General features: G+C 37.0%; 1 protein-coding gene across 3 annotated transcripts in view; it reads left to right on the top strand.

Moving 5' to 3' along the window:
* LARGE1 (LARGE xylosyl- and glucuronyltransferase 1) overlaps positions 1–23,695 on the top strand; it is a 352,715-nt gene that overhangs the window by 78,707 nt on the left and 250,313 nt on the right. For 2 of the 3 annotated variants that reach the window (XM_081957172.1, XM_081957171.1), the window contains exon 2: positions 19,410–19,593. In XM_081957172.1, the coding sequence (XP_081813298.1) occupies positions 19,488–19,593 (106 nt within the window). In that variant the 5' untranslated portion in view covers positions 19,410–19,487. Of the gene's footprint in view, positions 1–2,783; positions 2,801–19,409; positions 19,594–23,695 lie in introns of those variants that run through there. The other variant, XM_081957173.1, reaches the window with a different exon arrangement.

The following is a 23,695-nucleotide window of genomic DNA, read 5'->3' as shown; positions in this document are numbered from 1 at the left end:
AGCTCCAATCCCACTTCTGGTGAACTCCTCTGAAACTTTTTTTTTTAAAAAATTATAGATTGGTTGGATTGATTATGTGCCATCAAGTCATTATCAGCTCTTAGCAACCACAGAGATAGATTTTCTCAATGACGATAATCAATGGAAGAATCTATAATTCCAAAACAAGATTCTCAGCATGTATGTCTTGTAACAAAGAAGAAAAAGCCTCAGAAAATTAAAAGTGGTACTGCTCATTTTTTTGAAATATTAATCCTCAACATAGAATACAAACTTCAAATGGGGGAAAATTGGGCATTCCTTCTTTAGACTGTGCTATTGCTTATAAACAAATATTTATTTTCCCCCAAAAGCCCCTTCCCTCAAAAACATCTCCCTTCCCCCAGAAATTAGGACTCTTAAGTGTTGCTGGAATGGTAGTTGATCCTGAGTTCTTGAAATTATAAATGAATGAGTTTGGCCTCATGTACCCGAATTTTAGCAGTCTCAATTTTACTGCAGACTTAGCAGCAAAATGTTGCAAATAATGAATGGAGTCCTTTTTTCAGAACTTGTCTTAAAAAACTGAACAAATAAGATTTATTTTAAAAGTGAAGTAATGTGGAAATTGTTTAAATTTTTAACTCTCCGTTTGCATTCTCATGATTGGTATTGAGCCCTTATGTACTGAAACTGCATGATATATAATTTACATATTGTATATTTTGATCATTAGTTTTGTACAAAGAATAATTTCAGAACAACAATATGGGTAGTCCTTGACTTATGACCACAATACAATACAATAGCAGAGTTGGAAGGGACCTTGGAGATCTTCTAGTCCAACCCCCTGCCTAGGCAGGAAACCCTATACACTAAAATACCATCTAAGACACATGTAAGATTTTTAAAACTAAAGAATCTTCTAACTCTAATCCCCAAATGGACATCCAACATCTTCTTAAAGCCTTTCAGTGTTGGGGCATTCACTACTTCTGGAGGCAAATTATTCCACTAATTAATTGTTCTAACTGTCAGGAAATTTCTCCTCAGTTCTAAGTTGCTTCTCTCTTTGATTAGTTTCCACCCATTGCTTCTTGTTCTACCCTCAGGTGCCTTGGAGAATAGCTTGTCTCCCTCTTCTTTGTGGCAAGCTCTGAGATATTGGAACACTGCTATCATGTCTCCCCTAGTCCTTCTTTCCATTAAACTAGACATACCCAGTTCCTGCAACTGTTCTTCATATGTTTTAGTCTCCAGTCCCCTAATCATCTTTGTTGCTCTTCTCTGCACTCTTTCTAGAGTCTCCACATCTTTTCTACATCGTGGTGACCAAAACTGAATGCAGTATTCCAAGTGTGGCCTTACCAAGGCATTATAAAGTGAGCCCAAAATTTCTGTTGATAAGTGAGACATTTGTTAAGTAAATTTTGTCCCACATTACAACGTTTCTTGCCATAGTTGTTAATTGAATCACTTCAGTTGATAAATTAGTAACATGGTTGTTAAATGAATCTGGCTTTCCTTTTGACTTTCCCTGTCAGAAGTTCGCAAAAAGTGATCACATGACCCTGGGACATAGTTATAAATGTGAACCAGGTGCCAAGCACCAAATATTTTTTAAACCATTTTCTTGGTTAGGATATGATGGCCAGATTCAGACATTTTCAAGCCATAAATTGTAGCCTAGATGCACAGTTGCTGGATCACGCTAATTTATTAGAAGCCAATCTTGTATAGTTTAGGGCCACATTTCATTTATTTATTTGATTTTTGAGGATTGAAGGGTATATAAGTTTATCCAATATGGCATAGGTAAATACAGATGACAACGGAATGGCAGGGGAAAAAACAAACAAAAAAACTGACATTATTTGCTGCTTAGTGATAATCTAGATCCTTGCATGCTGTATATTGTAGTTGAAAGGGAATGGTACTGGGTTTAAAGGATAAAATGGATCCATGATTATAAAGGCCTCTAATTGTCTTCTTTTATATCAATATAATGGGCAATAGGCAGGGGGTTGGACTAGAAGACCTCCAAGGTCCCTTCCAACTCTGCTATTGTATTGTATTGTATTGTATATTTAATTAGTCATAACAAACTAATATACCATCCCAATCTCGATCCTGGATTATGAAGCATACTGTTAAAGTTGATCTATTAATTTAGTTATAAAATAGATAAGAGGTGCACTAAGAAATTAAAGTAGTTATAAAGTTAATGGCAGCATATGAGGTGCCGGTTGCAAAAGCAAAACCAAACAAATAAATGTTTTTGAATAATGTGTGAACTCACACAATACCTGAATATTAGTTAATCATAAGAATATACAGCACCCTTAGATTTTTTTTTCAAGCAGGCTTCCCACTATTATTTATGTGTTTGGAGTAGATAAATTATCAGTAGTCTCATCTCTCAAACAGGAAGTTTTGAAATAATGGAAGGGAGACTTAATTAAATTAATATTTTCATTTTGGTAGACAGTTTCATGTGCCAAATGGATCTCTCCAATCCTGCATCATCACTATGAACAAAAGGGCGAAGCAGTTAGAAAGAACAGTAAGATTATCGGTTGTTGTTTGTGGGTTAGTAGTCTCCATTTGATTCTTTGTCTGAGATAATAGAATTTAGAATGTAAAATCGGGAATGTAGCAATCATAATAGGAAAGTTTGTTGTGTTTTTGGATTGCACAGCATAAACCTTTCAATTATTTGTCGCTGTTATGCTGTCAATTCTTTATAAAATTAAAGAGTGTTCTCTGTCCTTCTAATAGGACCGCTTTTGTTCCAAAACTGGAGATTGTTAGAACTGTACAGGTAAAAAAACACAAAATAGTTAGCAATCATCTTGCACTCTTCAGTCTTCCTGTTATATTTATGTGTCTGTTGGAGATTTAAGGATGACATGACTTATTGGCAAAAGGTAGCTAGCTCCCAATAAGTTTTTTTCTGGCCTTCCCCCTGAATAATTGGAACAGCAGCAGTTCTAGTTACCAATAGAGGTTTATAAAAAGAAGAATGGTTAGGAAATCAATGTGTGTTGGGAAAAAGGATGCAATTGGATGCATCTTCTGGAAGTGTTTGTTTCTTTAGCGAGGAAGGAGAGGGTTTCATCAGAGGTCAAAAGAAATGATGGTTGAGACTTATGGTCAGGTGAATTCAGTGCAGCATTGAAAGAAATGTTTTCCACTACGTCATTCAGTATGGACAATTTAACCACTGTCTCATTAACAGTTATAACAACACTTTATTCAAGGTGATTACTGATTTCCAGATTACTGTTTTTAAGCAGTTAGTGCTATTTTTGCATCATTAATTGAACAATGTAAAAATCCAAGTTCCAGAACACTGATAATGGCATCATAAATCTTATGTCAAAATATGTCAAAATGTCAAAATATTTGGGAAATTGAAATTATGGCATTTTGATTTTATAGCGCTAGTTGCTCACTTTCCTTTGATATTGTTGTCAGTTAACACCAGAAATATACTTTTCTTGCTCTCTATGTATGCACTGATTTAACACCACCTAAAGTGTTCAAATAATACGTTTTTGCTCACTCATATAATATTGATGGCACATAAAAATAGCTTTCTGTATGCCATTTCATTCCTTAGCATAAGAGCTTGTAAAACGTTACTTATTAAAGCAGGACATAAATAGTAGTGGCAGTAGCTGGCGGTGTTTAAAATGCAATTTTATATTTAATTTGTTTAACTTGATTAACTGGGGTAATACATGCATGGGTAGACAATATTATGGCTTGGATATTACCTGTCTGAAAACTGCAATTTTGGTGTCATGCAACTTACTCAGAAGAAGAAGAGGAAAATACTATTTAATCATACCTAAAGTTCTGAACCTTTTGTGTCATGGATCCCCCCCTCAGAAAAAAATGTGTTATATTATATGTATACATAATTTTTGCTTTCACATATTATTGAACAAGAACGAAATTTCAGTTAGAAGCTAATAAAAATATTTTTTGATTTTTTTCCCCTCAAGTTCATGGACCTCTGGGAAGAATAACACACATATAAATGTGTGCTCAGTATTTTGTGCAAAATGTCAAACATTTTGAATTCCTGTGCATTTCTTTTAATATGGACCCATAACTGAATACAAATAGAAGTAAGGATCTACTATTTCAGCCCTATTGTAGCAACATCTACCATTTAACATAAACATCATTGTTTTGCTTCTTAGTTTGGGACTATTTTTATCAGCTGTTGCTGGCAGATTGAAATTGACTGCTGCTTTGTCTCCCTGGAGAAGTTATGTTAGTTAAGTTAGTCCTCTACTGTATCCCCATTCTCTTTTTTAGTGGAACCAGCAACTGGGAACTGGGACCAGCAAGTCATTAAGCAAAACAGTCACTGTTAAAAAAAACATATGACCATGACTACGCTTACAATTTGATACCGAACAACCTGTTCTAATTGACTGTAATGGAAAACCAGAGAGGGGGGAGGGAGGGAGAGAGAGACTGCAAAGATTGTAAATGAAGCTATTGGTTGCAAAATTACTTTTTTATCACAGTTGTAACTGTGAAAGTGTCTGAGGTGGTCAATAAAAGAGGACTACCTATACTTAAATTATTTAAAAAATGAGGCTCATGTCATTATGCTTTAAATAACAGTCAGAATATGCTCATTAAAAATGCATAAAACTGAAAAAAGTTTCTGTATAGCAGTACTATTTTATTTTTTGAGGATGAACAAACTTCTTCAAATTATGTATAGTAGCAGTGCCACTTCTGAGTAAAACCTTTGCCCTTGAAAGTGAGTTTACTTCTTTCTTATCGTCTGGCTTTCCACCCCTTGTATTTGCTTGAAATTGGACTTGTTATTTGCTCTCTCTTTATTAACCCTGAATAATATGTCATGAAAGCCTATAGTCAGTGTAACTGCTTTTTCAATACAGCATTAGTGTAGTCATTTTATTGAGATGTTTGTTGTTGGCTATTGTAAGAAGGGGATTAAAGTTACAAGATTCTTCAGTTTTAAAAATCTTACATGTGTCTTAGATGGTATTTTAGGAGTTGAAGAAATCAGGAAGAAAGATTTTCCATGGAAATACTGTCAAACCCCATTTTATTTGGGAATGCAGCCTCAGTCATGTTTATATTTAGAATTGATATTTTATCACCTGAAGAATTTAAATATGTTGTTTATTTTAAAAGATGCTTCAATTTTTGCTTAGATTCCCAGACAATGCTTCAGTTTCCTGTGCAGTGATTGGGTGAGAGTTTTTACAATAAGGCAAACTATGCTTTAAAAAAATACCCTTATAGGCAAGCCGATTGAGTAGATGGAAAATTTTGACTTTGGTGTAAAGACTAATGAATGGTAGAAGAAATATTAGTGCTTTTCCATAAACTCTTAGTCAAACTTAAAATTTCTTGCAGTAAGACATAATGGTGCATTGCGGATATCTAAATTTTGTTATTCTTAGCTTCTTTAGTTCTACAGTCGGTGGGAAGCTATATTATATAATTCATTTATAAAAACATGTTCTCATTGAAATGGCCAAGAGGTATTAATTTCATTAAATTCTAAGGACAGATGTTGTTCTACTGGGTTTGAGGGACATTTACATTCAGTTCCAATTAGTTCTTTATGTAACATCAAAAACACAAGAAGCCTTGGGTAAATCAGATTCTCTGCTTCAGTTCTTGCATTTATTAAATAGTCCTATTCTCCTAGATTTTGTTTCTCTCCCTGTGTGTGTGTGTGTGTGTGTGTGGTTGTGTGTTAAATGGAACAGCTTTTATACAGCAAATAATTTCAAGTGTTAACGTTTAATGGGAAAAGTAATATATGTCTAGCCAAAGAAAACAAATGTCAGTAAAAGTTTTGTAGGTATCTTGTGGATTTAGTCAAGCTGAACTCGTTTAATGAAGATATTAGATTGGGGCACAAACAATCCTGAGCTTCTGTATCAGTTTTGTGGACAGAGAAATTTGCTGGACTATTTCTCCAGGGAATAAAGACATTATCTAATAATTGCTCAAAAGCAAGTCCCTTCCCTTAACAATGACAGTAGCATCAGTACTCATGCCTTAGAGGGGGTTTATCTTTACAATGTTTTCCCTTTAGATTTAATCCAAATGTGGTAAACTAGGGAGAATGCAGTGCTATCTATCTATCTATCTATCTATCTATCTATCTATCTATCTATCTATCTATCTATCTATCATCTATCTATCTATCATCTATCTGTCTATCATCTATCTATCTTCTACCTGCCTGCCTGCCTGCCTGAAAGAATATCTGCAGAGGTAGTAAGCAAGGGCAGGACTTCAATCAAATTGCAGCTGCCAGTAAATTAATAGTTAAATTAGATGAAATCATTCCACTTACATTTTTGAATAGAGCTATTGTAATATTCTTTTTAAAATCCCCACATCTGTTAGTGACATGAAACCATAATGTTTCTCTTCTTGTTTAAATAATAAAGCTTTCTTATTTCCTAATCAAATCTGAATGAGGGGAAATAGAAACACTGTCTTTGTAATGGTGTCATAAAAGATATTATATAAATAGGATAAAGCAGTTGCTGCAATCATAGAGTACTTCTTAATTTAACTTATCCATTATTGTCTGTCTTGTATTGTGGAGTTCTTGGTGCGCTTTGAGCTTGATTGTTTGCAGGCAGAAATTTCATTATTCACTAGGTAACATCTTCAATGCTGGAAGGGAGTGAAGCTTACTCTTCGTTTATATACAGTAGCTTTGCTCTGACAGTGTTCGCGAGGATGCAGTTTATTCCTTGGTTGTTCCTTGATTATGCTATTGTCTACTTCTTGATTGCCTAAGTTGTTAGTTTCTTGATCAGGGTATTGTTTATTTGGTGTATTAAAAAAACACTTATTTCTAGCACTGAAGATATTAGCTAGTCAGGTAACAAAATATCTGCAAGCAAATAATCAAGCTCAGAGTCCAGCCTCGAGCTACATGTATTCACTTCTAGTGGTGTATTATGCTGATAATTCATAAATTGATGAGTTGAACAAACAGACCATTTATGTTTTACTTGAGGATGACCGAGATGACCAACTTACATGTACTTACATGGAGATACAGATGGCTCAGTAGTTAAAGATGTTGAGCTTGCCAGCTGAAAAGCTGACAGTCCAGGTTTGAAATCTGAGTGGTGCACTGCGGGGCAAACTCCAGTTTCTAGCCCCAATTCCTGCCCACCTATGTCACTTTGAAAGAGGACTGCACTCCTCTGAAAGGATCAGCATTTGAAGATAGTTTTGAATCTAGCAATGCCAACAGTTATGCAAATCTTCGATAGGTAGGATGAATGCAATTTGCTCCAAACACCATGAATACAGTAGAATAGCCACACTATATAAAACACTACTAACAAGTTACAGTGTTCTGCTTCAGAGCATGAAACAATGAGATATTTATTTTAACAGCACAAAGTTTAAATGGTGAAACTTACTACCAGAAGTAGCAAGTAGATGGCTGCCAAAGTGAATAACTTTGAAAAATCAGAAAATTTCAGTGGTGGGTTTCTGTCAAGATGGGTAATAAATAACTTATAGAGTCATAAAAATATCATTCTCAACACTAGCATCTGGGGCACATGAAAGTATTTTCAGTTATATAACTTTCTGACTGTTTGGTATGTTTGTGCATGACCATCGGTTGCCTAAAGAGCGCAGTGTAAAGAAAGAAAGGAATGCCCTCAAGTTAAGTCAATTCTTGGTCCTGGACTCATACAGCTTTAGTGACATTATTTATTTATTTTTATTCTTCCTTTATTATAGAATTTTATTTTTCTCCATAGTGAGGGGAGGAGTATCCAGGATGGGTTGACCTTGTCCTCTCTTGATTGGACTGAGTCAGATAAGCTCTTTTAGCCACGCCTTGGTCACCAGGCTCCACCCAGCAAGGGCAACGCCCAAGGAGGTTCTAAGGGCTCTGGAGCGCTCCACCACTCCCCTCAGGGGTTGAGCGACAAACAGCGGCATTTTAAAACACACCGGAACTCCCACTCTGGCAGCGATCACCAGAGAACAAGTTGAGAGCCGGAGAGGCTCAGAAAGAGCTGCGGGAGGCAGGGAGAGGCGAGAGAGAGCCCCCAGCAGCAGCGGAAGCCGCACGACAGCTGCAAAGGCACAAGCTGCTTCCACGTGCTCCAGCAAAGAGGAACTTTTTGAATTTGGAGCCAGGAGCCATTTTGAAACCACATGGTCCAAGATGGCAGCCCCCAGCAGCTCAGAGGAGGCCGGCAGGAGCCAAGCACTCAGCCCTGCAGCCAGCAACCACCGGAGGCACTGAGGAGCCCTTAAAAAGGTTAGAAACCATCTCAGAGGCAAGGCAAAGGCCAAAAGGAAGCATATCTCCACCAAGGGGGCTAAAGAGGCAGGCTGTGGATCCAACCCCCCCCCCCCCAAGCCTAGCTCCAAGTATGAAAGGCAGAGACATCTGTCACAAGGCCAGCATCAGGAAAGCCCCCCCCCCCCCCGGCCTGGAACCTGAGGAAAGATTACCAGGTTTCTCTTCACCTGACAGGGCTGCAGAAGGGGACCCTTCCCTCCAGGTGAGGATTCCCTTCGACACCTCGGGCTTTGTCATCCTGTGTTCCGGAAACCTTGCTATCACGATTTATGCAAGCCCTATTCAATCCTTTTCTGAGTGCCTGACTAGCCGGAGAAGCCCAGACAGGGCAACGAGGTTCAGATCGCTGCTGAGGAACATCTTCCCTTTAAGGAAAAATTTCCCTTTAAGGAAGAGAAAGGAAACAGTTGGGGGAGGGGGCAGCAAGGCTATCAGCGAGCTGCTGTTAACAGGAGCGTGGCAGCTCAAGCCGCTTTTGAAAGCTCTGACTGGCAGCTCTTAGTAGCCCAAGCCGCTTTTTCAAAGCCCTGACCGGCAGGGCTGTTGTATTTGCTGCGCAGCACCATTTGAAAAGAAGGGGGGAGGAGGGTCCCCACGTGGCCCAAGGTGGAGGCTCCTACAGCTCGGAGGACACAGGCAGGAATCAGGTCCTCGCTTCTAAAGCCGGCAGCCCCACTGGAGGGGCAGAAGAACCTCCAATCAGGTTAGAGATTACCCCTGAAGGTCCATCCAAGGGTGGGGGCAGCAAGGCAGAGAGCAAAATGAAGCACACCTCCTCCAGGGCGGCTAAAGAGGCAAGCTCCGGCTCCAAGCCTCCCAAACCTGCCTCTAAATATGAAAGGCAGAGGCATAAAGCCCTAGGGCGCATCTGCCATAAGGCCATCAGCAAGAAGGCTTCCCCTGGTCTGGATCCTGATGCGATCACAGAGGAGGATCCCTCCCAGCAAGTGAGGATTCCCATTGATATCTCAGACATCTGGGGCTCTATCCAGGGATGGCAGTCTCCCTCACGCCTTCCTTCTACTTCTGCAGGCATGGGGTGGGGCAACCACCCAAGGCAGAACAGTGTAAAGATGAGGTTATTTTGAGCTCCCCTTGAGTAAAAGGGACATTGAAGTTGAATCCCAAACTCTGTTTGCAGTCTAACTGAAATCAGCTGCCGGGATTTCCCCCACCCCCTCTTGGAGCAAAGAGGAACATCCCGTTTCAGTGAGAAAGGCTGATTATCTCTCCTGAGATGAAGGACTCTGTTGTGACTAAGAAAATGTGTTAAAAAGGGGCCAAGAGTGGCATGAGGAATGCAGCGTCTACCACCTAGCTGATTCAATCTGCTCTGAAAAGACTGTTTTTGTTCTTCTCTGATACACTGAGAAAGCAGATCCTGCAAAGTTAGAAAAGCATGTTTCCTCTCTCTCCTTGTTTGAAAGCAAGATCGACCTTGTTTCCATCTTATTGAGCTCCAGGGGAAGGGATCCAGGAATCGCATGATAAAGCAACCCCATCCCTTCCCAACCTATGTAATCTGATCTGCTGTTGTTAAGGCCAAACACATGTGACCTAACAAAGAAAGAGAAACCTGATGCAGATTCCAAGCCTTACTCCTTAAGTGTTGTTAAAGCCTCGTGGAAAGATCTCCATGGAAACGAAACTTGAATGAGAAAGAGGTCAGCTAGCCCAGACCCGACCTCCCAAATCCTTTGAACTTTAATGATAAGTTGTCCTGACAATGAGGGGTAATAAAGATGCCCCAACCATCCCAACATCAGCTTACCTTGTGTGTGCAAAGCCTTCGGGCAGCCAAAGGGCCAAAAAGCAGATGTAGTTCAGCTGAAGAGATTGTTATGCTCTTGTGGATTGGTTACTATTTTTTATGAATTAATTGGGAAGGGCTCAACCCCTATAGAAGGGACCAAACTAGCCAGATCCAAGATGGGTTCCAAGTTTGGGTAAAGACCCTTAGGAATTCCAAAAGTAGAGAGTCAGCTTGACAAACCTAACCAGAGCCGAGGTGGCAACTAGAGCCGAGGTGGCACAGGGGTTAGAGTGCAGTACTGCAGGCTACTTCAACTGACTGCTAGCTGCAGTTTGGCAGTTCAAATCTCACTGGCTCAAGATTGACTCAGTATTCCGTCCTTTAACAGCAAGGAAGGCGTCATTACCAATCACTCCAAACAGTAGGCACAAGCAGCGCCCACTAATGGCTCCTCTTCAAACTGCAATCCAGTATTTCAGGTCAACACTTGCAACGCCTAGTGGCCAACAAGTGATGTGTGCCTACATCTGCAAAGCATTGCATCGTACCCTAGTGGCCAACTCATGAAATGTGCCTGCATCTCTAAAGCCCTGCAACGCACTCTAGTGGCTGACCAGTGAACTGCATCCGTGTCTACTAAGTTTTGCAAAGCACTCTAGTGGCTGACACATGAACTGCACCTGCATTTACGAAGTCTGGCAACACACTCTAGTGGCTGACACGTGAATTGAACTCAAAGAATTCATAATACATTCAAGAAATTTTCTGATTTCGACCTATTTGCCATCCCTCTCAACGCCCAGCTCCCGAGATTTTACTCCAGGTACCAGACACAGGGGACGGAGCAGGTAGACGCTCTCTATGGCCCTTGGCCCCGGGGACTCCTCTCTGCCTATCCACCCTTACCAGGCCGAACAGGAAGTCAGAAGCCCTATTTGTTTCCTTCCAGCCAGGGTCCCTGGGGAACAAGGTGATTTCCACCACGATAGGCAGGTGGTTAAGAACCTGAGCTAATCCTAGTCATAGAATCATAGCACCCTTCTAGCCATGGCAAAAGGGTCAGACAGGCTAGTCCCCATGCCTGAACCCACCACAAACTCAGAATACCTGCTTCTGCCTATCTACCTGCTTCTGCCTATCAGGCACGGGGTCTGCAAACACTGAGCTCTATCACAGCACATTCTACACAAAGCACAGCCACTTTGGCAGCCTTGGCCATGCAGGCCTCACTATCTGAGATCCGTAGGGCAGCCACGGGGTCTTCCCCCTCACCATTCGTGAGGAATTGCAAGTTGGACTCCTTTGCTTCTGTGGAAGCCTCATTCGGACATAGGGTGTTGCAGGCTGTTCACAGGGCGGGGCAAGCCTCATCAGGCATAAGTTTGTGCATATACTCAAATGTGTAACCCACCCTAGGGACATGTAGGCTTTGGTACGTCCCATCCTGGATACACTCCTCCCCTCACTATGGAGAAAGGGCGTTGGTACTTACCTGATACGCCTCTTCTCATAGTGGGGGAGGAGTATCCAACCCCTCCCTGATATGGGTATGTTGCAAAATTGTTATGTTGTTTGTGGAACTGTTCTGTTGAAGTAATAAGGTTTGAAACTAAAATAAAGTCTAGAGTGGATGACACAGCGAGTCGGATAGTGTTCTTTGCCGATAACTGGGTGGAGCCTGGTGACCAAGGCGTGGCTAAAAGAGCTTATCTGACTCAGTCCAGTCAAGAGAGGACAAGGTCAACCCATCCTGGATACTTCTCCCCCACTATGAGAAGAGGCATATCAGGTAAGTACCAACACCCTATTTATTTATGTATTATAGAAATAGTTTGATATTGTCTTTTTTTCAGGATGCATTTTTAACTTTCCAGTTTAGCCTACATTCCTGCACTGTCTTTGTTTAGCTTTTGAGATAAGCTATGGTTGGTTACCACTTGCTGAATCAAAAGTAAAAAAAGTAGCTTTTAATTGCTTAGTCAGTCAATTTACACATACACTTTGTTTGCCCTTTCTTTAAAACATTGCAACACTTATTCACCACTGTTAACAAAATACCATAGTTGTAATTAGAATGAGTCAAGATGTTTAGAAAGGCTATATACTCAACACTCTATGAGAATTACAATTTGCAGGAATTGGATATGTCTAGTTTAATGAAAAAAAGGACTAGGGGTGACATGATAGCAGTGTTCCCACAAAGAAGATGGAATCAACCTACTCTCCAAATTATCTGAAGTTGGACAAAAAGCAATGGATGGAAACTAGAACTAAGGAGAAATTTACTGACAGAACAATTAATCAGTGGAACAGCTTGCCTCCAGAAGTTGTGAATGCTCCAACACTGGAAGTTTTTAAAGAAAACTATTTGTCTGCAATAGTACAGGATTTCCTGCTTGACCAGGGATTAGACTAGATCTAAACTAGATTAGACTCTAAAATCTCTTTCAACTCCATTACTCTGTTATGGACTGGAAACTTACATTTCAAATTTAGTTGATTTAGTAATATTGAGTATAAAGGAGAATATTTCAGGGTAGCAAAACATATTGCATATGGGTGTGGAGAGAAACAAACTGGTGGGTACAAGCTAGAAACTGAAAACACTTTATGCCTTCTATCCATTGTATACCCAGAAAGAGGAGGGAGGGAAAGAAATTTCACTTTCCTTTAAAAAAAAAAACTTTTTTGTTGATAAAGTCTAATTCATTCAGATCCAGAATTGACTTATTCTTGTGCATCCCAATTTATTTTTCTGACAGGTTAATTTTGTTGCTGTAATTGGACATCTTGCATGCAGATTTTTTTTGGCTCTGAGACCTTCATTTCTTTAGTCAGCTGTCAAATGATTTTGTTGAAGTCTGGATTTTTGCTAATTTTAAGAATGTTTGAAATGAGAACACTGGACTGTCTCCAGACTAGGTATATTAAAATCTGAAATCTTAAGGATATATCAATACAAACGATCAAAAAAGTATAGAGGTAGAAGAAACACCTTGGGCCAGTAAATCCAACTCCCTTCTTCAGGCAGGAATTCAAATTAAATCATTAATGAAAGATGGTTGCTTAGCATTTGCTGGATCACAAGATTTGAAGGACAAGGCATTCCCTTTATGGATGACCTGTGCTTCTGCTTTTACTTTCTCCTGTAACATTAAACCAGATTTTTCTTTCCTGTAAGATAACACCATTATTTTATACCAAACCATGAATGGTGACACAATGGTTAGAATGAAGTATTGCAGGCTAGTTCTGCCCACAGACTGGAGTTTGATCCTCATGCCTCTAGGTTAACTCAGCTTTCAATCCTTCCAAGGTCAGTCAAATGGGCATCCAGATTGTTGGGGGCAATATGCTCACATTGTAAATAGCTTAGAGCAGGGGTGTCCAAACTTGGGAACTTTAAGACTTGTGGACTTCAACTCCCAGAATTCCCCAGCCACCCCTGGCTTAGAGAGTACTGTAAAGTACTATGGAGCAGTATATAAGTCTAAGTGCTTATTGCTATTGCTATTTTGGGATGAGGGAGAGTCTGTGGCCTTCTCTGTGATGTCATTCAGGTACTAGAATTATGCCATTATATCATTCTCAGTCTTCTCTTGTCAGAGACAAACATACAAAGTAATTTCCATTCCTGATTACCCATGTGTCCTTTTTTCTAAACTTCAGGTACTTAGAAATAGAACTGGACACAATACTTGAATTGGTGTTTAATCAATACAAAATAAACAGTTATTTTCCATTGCAGTTGGGTATAATAAATTCAAATAAATACATTTCTTCTCTCAATGTCTTATAAAATGGCTTCCCATCAGTATGTTCAGTTTGTAATCAATTATTCCAATAATTGTAATCATTTCCTCCCCTAAATGTATGGCAGTATAATACAATAACTATATCATCCTAGATCTGTATATTTTATTTCTGTTTCCTATCTAAAGAGCTTTGTATATCTCACTATGAACTTTGCTACTTTAAAAGCCTTTTTTACCCATTTCACTAGTTATATTTCTTTGAGAATAAGGAAACCTTCAACTTTCAAACACAATTGAGTCCAAAATTTATGTTGCAATTTGATAAGCATTCAACACTTCATCAATTCATTAATATTAAAACAGGGACCAGAACTGAACTTTATAATACCTTGTTCCCTTCCTCGGTTTTACAAAGAACCAACCACTGATGAGTACTCTTGAAATACAATTTTTGATCCAATTGTATATCTCCTAAACTGTCACACCATCCGGCCCCCATTTATTAATTGGTAATGAAAGTGTCATGGCATTCGTGTCAGTTGTTTGCTAAGAGAAGGATGGTATGCTTAGAGGATTCTTGCAATATGTTAAGGAAATTATCCAATCAAAATGTGAGCTAAGGTTAGTTTAGCAAGACCTACTTTTGATAAATCTGTACTGACATCTGGTAATTACTACAATGAGTTTAAAGCACTTAACAGATCAATGGCTTTAGGATCTACTCTAGAATCCTCCTAGATATTGATGTCAGGCTGTTGGGTAGTTTAGTTCTCTATTCTATCTTGGAATGTTTTTTGACTAAAGATTCCTATTTGGTGTCCACACTCAGAGTACAGATAGTCCTTGACTTATGACCACAACTGGAAACAACTGCAAAATTTGTTGTTAAGCAGTGTGGCTATTAAGTGACATAAGACTTGACCACATGAAATTTTACAAATCTTTTTGTCATGCCATTAAATGAATTACCATGGTTGTTTAGCAAGACATCACATGACCACAGCTTGCAGCCTTTCCTGCCAACTTCCCCATCGACTTTGCTTGTCAGAGGACAGCTGGGAGAATTGTAAATGGCAATGATGTGTAGGATACTGCAATTTCTATAAATGTGAGTCATTGCCAAGCACTTGGATCATGACCAACTGATGGTTACAGCTTACTTTTTTCCAACCTCTTCATAATTTTGAACAGTTGCTAAATAAATGGTCATAAGTACCTACTATATCTTTTTTTCTAACCAATTATATATCAGCTAGTAAAAGGTAATCCAGATCCATTGGAACAATTTTATGCTAAAGAGATTTTATACCGTTTCTGGGATACAGTTGGTTAATTAGAATTCTGTATTTAGTTATTAACTTAGGGAAATCTGCTTTCTAACACTTCTTAACTATGATTTTAAAAGTAGTTTCTGCTGGACACAACAGAGAACAGCTCCACATCCTGTATTTAGTATAAAAGCAAATAATCTGAACAGGTATGATTATATTCATTGTATAACAGCTCTGTAGTTATGGTTTCTTAAACAAGATCTTAATGGAAAGAAGCCTTGCTTAGCATTTTGGTACTATCTTAAGATTTAATAGAGAAAAGTTTCTTCAATTTAAATTGTTAAAGGATTCCAATCAGCAGGCTGCTTTTTATAAATCAAAGCAGTAGTTATCTAGAAATATTAGAGATATTTGTAGATAACTGTCTCAAATCAAGGGATTACAGGGGTGTGTGAGTGTGTGTGTGTGTGTGTGTGTGTGTGAAGAATTTCAACCTTCAGTGTTAGCTATATTGTAATAGTCAGTTTGCAAATGATATTTTATTGATCTTCACAAAATGTATACAATCTTCAGTTTAAGAACTAAAGAGGTATGATTTTGGCAACTGTATACACACATTTTTGGAGGTTATGTAATATCATTTTTTAAAATAGGGCTGTAGGCTGTGAAATGACCATTGCCTTCCTAATTGCATTGTGCTCTGCTAAATAATACATACACTGTTGGATTGTGGCACTTCAATTTGCTTCCTGTCTTTAAATTTATAAAGAGTTTAAAATATAAGAAAAGAATAAACTCCACTCTGGTTGAGGTTCTATGGGTTTCTCCAAATAGTTTAAATGATATTTGGAGATATGTATTTTTTCCTCTCTCTTTTTCTCCTGAGAGAATAGAAACACAGCATTCATTATAAGACAAAAATACATGAAAAATCATAAGCTTAGAACCCCAAATTTATGTTATCTATCTTGCTGCTATAAATGGCCAAGATGGAACATGCTGTAGATGAGTTATATTTATGTTGAAAACTGCTAAAAGCCCTATGAATGCTCAGTTGAAAATGAAGCTGAATTTCCAATGTGAGATGAGTTTTTGCATATCAGAATTATACATTTCCAGGTGACATCTTCCATTTGTGAATTTTCTTGGCCCGAATATACTTATATGAAATTTGAATTTCATCACTATGCCTTTTAAAAACTTTATTGTGATTCTTTAAGTCACTGCAGCTAATGTTCAATTGGTTCAGCCCTGAAATGATTCAGCTGTACATTATCTTCCTTGACTTCTTTGTGACTTTGTCTTTTTTTTTTTTTTGGTGCCTCTTTTTTATTCTGTAAAAATGGAATATATTTAAAATTTGAAAGCAAGTCTGTTTCTCCTTATTTCCTCACATTTGTCTTGTAATCTCAGGAGTGATGTATGTCACCTGGTTAGAACAGTTAAGGAATTAGCTAAAGTTCCTGAAAATTAACTGTGAATAGTAACTAGTATGTTTTCTGTAGAACTAATGGTGAGAGTGCTAGTTGTTCATAGATTTCTAACTAACATTCTATAGTTTGTATGTTATCTCAATTTCTATGATATATTCATCAATCGGGCAATCAAATCTTCATTATCGGTTATAGATCAGCATATTATATAACATGTTTAAAATCCATTGTTTTTATAATACATAACTCATTATTATTCTTTACTATTTCCTTTTAAAAAGGATAATTGATATTCCTACTTTTGATAAGTAGGAATAAGGCTTCTATAAGAGATTTTGTGAAAATTAATTAATGTATTTACAATTAACTGAGATTTGCATCTCCCATTTTTATGTTGCTGTGGTTGAGTGGTGGAAAATAGAATCCAGTTATATGACAGGGATTGTGCTGCTTGTTAACATTATTCCTGTTATCTTCAGCACTGAAATTTTAAGGGAATTTGGAGACAGCTTCATATTATTATTATTATTAATTAAAAATATCACCTTCAGCAAAAAGGAATAAGCATCAAGGCAGAATTTTTTTCACACATTTCTTTTTTCTAATTTAAAATTTAAATGTTTACACTCACAGAAAATTAGAAATAACATATAGTCATAATTTCTATTCCTGCAATGAAGTGAATATTACACAGCACAGTAAACATATCATAATAACAAATGAATGCAGTATTACTTGTTTTTCCATGTGAAAATTAGACAAATAAAACATAGCTACTGATGAAAAAAGAGGAATAAAGTCTACTAAAAATGTTTATAGTTATGTGTAGCATCTCCCCCCCCTCTACGCACATGCACACGCACACAAACTGAATCATACAATTGTCTACTCCTAATTTTGAATGTGTATTCAAAATTAGTATTACAAATTTTGCTGCATTTTCCAATTTCAGTATTAAAACTTTATTTTATAAAGGAAAGTGCTGTGTTATTCTCTGACAATGGTATAGAGATTAAATGGAACAAAAGAGGTATTTGTTAAATATTTGATTAATTGTTTAAGTTCTCTATGGATCTTTCGCACTACTAAATCTTCGCTTTCCAAAGCTGTGCTCATTGTATATATCTCAGCGCTTAGGAAGATTTTTAATTATAGTTTTGAATCTAAACTTGTGAATAAGAGAATGCACTTTCCTTTTTGTGTGAGAATGCTGCACTTGTAATCTCATTGTATATCTTGAAAGATAATAGTTATATTAATAATTGAATCATAACATTTTGATTTGGTCTAGCTCCTGCCTTCAGATTCTTGAAGAAAGGAAATAATAATGAAATTTACTTTGTAAGAATAATTAAGAGTTGTTACTGATAAGTGAAACGCAAAGTCTTTCTCTGTCTTAAAATCATTAGTCGTTAAATATTTGCAGCTTTTCTTTCTCAATTTGTGGTTGGTATAACATGAAATCTTAATGGAGATTATATTATCACTTAATTATGAGCAGTGTAATTAAGGACATGTGAAAGAAATGTGCTGCATGCCTTGATTAATATTATTTATTTCATTAAAGTCATTAAATATTAGACAAGGGTAGTGATCTAACCTTAGTCATAGGAGATAACTTCAAAATAGCCAGTGGACAATATCCTCCTTGCTGATTTTTGGTTTTTTCCCTTACTGTTCTTAATACCATTCTTGAAATTATTCCACTTTGTTTGATTTGTCTAATTCAAAAATGAAATTAATTTATTTTTAAACTCATATTTCCTTTAAGAGGTTGCTTTATTTCTTCAATGTATACAACTGAATGTGAAATTATCAATAACAGAAACTCTGTATCGCTTTCATATATTATTTTGACCACTGCCATTTTCAGAAAACAAGAGGAATGTTAAAGCTAGGAATTTAAAACGTAGAAGTTTAACCAAGAAAGCTTTGTGCCAAATTTCTTTTAATCCAAGTTTCTTTAATTATCAAGCTAGTGATGATAGGAAATAATGCTAAGAATGAAGTCATACTGATCCAATCTATCCAATTTCAAAGCCATTTTGCAACTACCATATTTTTCACTCCATAAGATGCCCTCCCCCCCCCCAAAAAAAAAAGTGGGTGAAAAGGGTTCCAGTCCTTTGGTGAATAGCAGCTGGACAGCGGCAAGGGGGGGGGGTTCCTTTAACAGTGTTGAAATTCGCCTCTTCTGTCTTTGTCATTGCCCTCCTCTTTTGTCTGTTTTTCCTCAGTGCAGGAGTCAATAGACAGAGCTGGCACATGAGAGGACACCTATTTGGGGTCCTCTCAGGCTCTGCTTGATTTTTGTTTCTTGTTTTTGTCTGCTAAACCTAGTTTTGTCTTACGGTCTGGTGCATCTTATGGAGTGAAAAATACGCTGTGTAGCAGCAATTTGACTTTATCGCTAAGTGACAGGAATAATCTTAACAAGAATGCAGCAAAGGTTCTTTCTAACTAAATGTCCCATATGTTTGTCACCTCTTACTGACATTTACAGATATTCACAAGGTTACTTTCACACTGGAAAGTGGTAAAATAAAATGGCTTTTGTGGGAAAATATTATTATTCCCATTACTGTTCGCTATAGTTTCTGTTTCTTTATGGTTGTTTTAAATAAAACATATGTGGTATCTGAACTGGTATCATACACTATTGATTTATGATCTTTCATCATGCACGTAAGGCACAGATTTACAGTTTACCTTTTACAGTGCATTGATTTGGGGTTTTGCAGCATGCATGGCTGTTTTTTAATCTTAATATTTTGCAGGGGCTATGAAAAAGTCTGATCTTTTTGAAGTGAGAAAGTGCTAAGTGGCATAGATGACATTACTTTCTCTTGCTTTCAGATAATATGTGGGAGACTATGGACTCCATGCTTCCGACATAGGAACAGGACCAGGTTGGGAAGCTTCACTTCAGAGAGAATGCTGGGAATTTGCAGAGGGCGACGGAAATTCCTGGCTGCCTCTCTGACTCTGCTTTTCGTTCCTGCTATAACCTGGATTTACCTGTTTGCCGGCAGCTTTGAAGGTAAGAAAGAAAACCTGCTTGATGTTAGAGTCTGGGGATTGGTGAGTTCAAGAATTTTCATCAATGTCACTTCAGATCTAGTAGCCTTGAGACAGATTGGATGAAGTTGTTTCCTCTTCTGTTTTCCTCATCTCCCAAGGGACTAGGAAGAGGAGGCAAACTGTCTTTGCATAGCTGTGACACTGTCAATATCTATATTCTTGATCATCAGGTTGGACCACTCCTGTGGGTGTACTTGTTACGAGAACTAAGTATACATTGATTTATTAACAGCTTAGACTGATTTTTCTCCAACTGACAATCTGGAACAAGTATTTCAGCAATGAACTCTGAAGCTTTGAAAGGAAGATATGATATCTGTACATTTCTGCCTTATTTACTTATGCATTTATGTGTGTGCACAGCTGTCTCTGTAAAGGCAGTTTTCAGAACGGATGGCAATGTAGTTGAAAGCAATATGCATGAGTTTTTGATATAAACATTGTGCATTAGACATAGTTCTTTATATCTTTATTTTTAGTAGTTTTCAAGAGAACAGCTGTATTTTTATTATTATAATTTATTTAGTTTTAATGCTCAAAAAAGCTCAACCAAAGCTGTCATGCCATAGGAAATATCCTTTCATGTTTGAATGATTTCTTATTTCCTGTATTAAGCCTTTACAATTTCTTAGTGATTTTTTTGTTTTTGTTTTTTAATGAACTTCAGGAAAATGATTTAGCTTAATGTGAGCATTTTTATTTCACCAGCCGTAGCTTCCCCACAAATACTCCATTCCTTTTCTTCTGGACTTGTTAATAGCCCTTAATGAGTTGAGAGTTTTTCCTTTAAAATCTTATTCCCCAGATTCTTCCCAAAAAAATTTTTCATAGATGAATTAGTCATTTTAACACTGTAAGAAAAATCTATGAAATCAGATCAGGGCCAGCCTAAGCCATAATATTTCATTTATTCCTATATTGTTCCAGAAGATCTTTGAAAATTAATTTTCATCAATGGTGCTTTGCCAAACAAATATTAACTTGTTATTTTTAGTACCTAAAGCATGAAATCTTGGATTTTACTGTTTCATTAAGTATAACATTGATTTTTCTTTTCTGTTATAACAAATTCTTTAAGTTACTGAGAATTATTAGGTTTTGGACAGTGGATAAATTCCATTGATAAATAAATAAATAAATAATACTCTCTTAATGCTGTAGTTTCTAAAAGAATAATTTTTGAGCATTCCATAACTTCAAAGTGTAAGAACTCAGGTACATCTTTAAGAAACCTAAATAAATTGGCTATACAATTATATGGCGATTTGTAAATAGAGTAGAGCTAGGCAGTTTTGATGAAAGAAAAAAAAACATTTTTGATTGCACACATCAAAAGATATAACACACACACATACACATGTTTATGTTTTAATGACATATAATTGTTGTTAATAAATAGCTACTTATTTCTACTGCTAATAAGATACCTAAGAAGAAAAATGCTATATTCAAGCTTCGTTGTCTAATCAGTGCAGGGAGTGAAACTATATAGCAAGTGCCTAGAATTCCCAGGTTAGTGAGAATTATTACTAAAAAAATGATCTTGAGAAAATAACTAAATAACTAAATATCCATTAACTTGGAAATGCAAGAGAATAAGCCTGTAATTTAAATCCTGAAACAGTAAAAAGATATATAGAGCTCTAATTGCTCTATATTGCTATTGCCAGCCCTACAGTTGTATTTGATTTTTTTTATTTTTATTTTTTATTTTTATTATTTTTATTATTATTGTTGTTGTTGTTGTTGTTGTTGTTGTTGTTATCAAATTTATATGGCCACCCATTTCATGAATATGACTTTGTGTGGTATACAATTAATTAAATAATTAAAAATTGCCTGTTAACAAAACCAGGTTTTAAAGGATTTCCAGAAAATCAGTAAGGTCAGTCTCAATTTCACCTCAGAGGATGGGGATGATGATGTTCCACAGGAGAACCTGCCATGGTTCAAAAATACCATCATCTTGGGTGTTGATGATGGAACTTCAGAGCAGATGAGATCTCTAACATGCTAGAGATCTCATCTGCTCTGAAGTTCCATCATCTTCTGCCAGACCTGATGTAAGAGGGAGAGTTAGTCCCTCAAATAAACCAGCCCGTACCATGTAAGGCTTTAAAGGTCAAAAAGGGTAACCAGAAAAATGAAGAAAAGGAAAAAAAGAAGCAGTGTTTATGAACATATAAATGAGTATGAGTTTTCAAGCAGAGTATTAAACTCAGACCACACAAACTAATATTGATCAATCTTTTCATTATGGTAATAAAAGGGCATAAGCAGAGATCAGAAACGTCATCAGTTCATGACTGTACATTGAGTGACATTGATTTGCCATTATAAAATAATAAATTGTTTCAGGATCCAGTCTGAGATCAAAGGTTTAGTCTTTTGAGTTTTTGAACTTGTGCTGGAGCCCATCCTCAGAGCTCCAGCATGAGTCCAAAACCTTGGAAAATTAAACCTCAGGTCCTGGTGATCCAGATTGGATCCTGCAACATTATCTTGGAACACCCCGCTTCTCTCTCTCACACACACACACTTAGCATATTTAAATCTTATTCTTTCCAAAGACATACTACCAAATATATGGCTATTACATGAAAATTATTGTATGAAGGTAATGAAAAGACTAATCAGTTTTAGTGTGGTCAGAGTTTAATACTCTCATATTTATTTATAAAAATATAAACACTGCTTTCCCCCCCTTTTTTTTCCCCATTTTTGCGGTTTCCTTTTTTTACACACACATACACCTGTAATCATTTTACACTTCAGCATAACATCCAATAAGGAAGCCCCCTAAGTGTATATTAGTATAATGCATAGCTGTTCTAATTGCTGAGAGATGTGTAACACGTTGGCTTCTAAGATAGTTTCTGTATTAGAAATTCTAGCTTTCATAAATGAATATAATGTGTTTTGGCTAAAATTTGGTTTCTTCTGCCCTATTGGATAGAATATGCCAGATCTAATTTCTACTGTTTTCATCATTAGCATGGAATTCTGATGTGACAGACTAGTAATGGAATGAAACCTACACTGCTGTATCTTATCAAAGATGCCATTCAGGAGATTATGTGAAAGCCTCAGTTGGTTGTGGGTAGTTGAGATCAGCATGGTAATGACTTTGGCCTAAGGAAAATTGAAATTGAGAATCTACAAGAAGTAAAAAATTAAAATCATGAATTAATTGCATCTCTGTGAAACTAAGGTTGTCTGATCTTCTGTTATGAAGTTGGTGAATCCATTGAAGAAATGAATTGTGATAAAAAGGTTGATCCGTCATGTGTCTACTTTGCAAAAATTATTTCCATTTATTACAGAAAGAATAAAAAAAATAAAAAGCAATATCCTAGTGCTTTTAGAGATTTTCAGTTGGATTCCTAAATATAATTTCTGGTTTTCTGTCCTAATGCAGGACAGAATGTAAAATTATGTAATTTCAGGACCTTCCAGGACCTTGGAAGTTCTACTTCCAAGAAAGGTTACTCATGGCCAGAGAGACATAAAAAAAGAATATTCAAGTCAGAACAGACAATGAACAACTTATACATCAGCAATCATGCTTTGAGGAACAAATGTAACCAGTCACATAGGATTGCAAGTAACAGACTTATCTTACATAAGTAAGCTGTCATGCAGACATAATAGAAGTTATAACCAACCTGCTCTTATAGAACTGGTCCTATTTATGAGACTTACGATGACATTATGAACCAGGAATCATTCTGGAATCTAGCCATATACAGTAATGATAATTAATGAACTGTGGTGTGCCACAAGTCTCTCCAGGTTAATTGAGTCAAAAACCTTAATTCAACTACTGCTTATCCAACTTGATCTGACCACAAAATCACCCAGGCGTGCTGGATATTCTTACTGAACCATAATTCCCAGATGCCTTCCTTTGAAAATGAGCACTTTTATAATGCCTTGCTTATTCAGCCTGGTGACAATAATGTTTAGAGAGGCTGTGAAATCACATCTCAGTCTTGAATAGAGAATCTTAGGCTAGAGTGATTGACTCTGGCATCAGTCCCGTGCTTTGGTTTGACTGAAGT

This window comes from Natrix helvetica, assembly GCF_964273705.1.
Source record: "Natrix helvetica genome assembly, chromosome: 6".
Taxonomy (NCBI): Eukaryota; Metazoa; Chordata; class Lepidosauria; order Squamata; family Natricidae; genus Natrix; species Natrix helvetica.
This window is presented reverse-complemented; position numbering and strand designations above follow the sequence as displayed.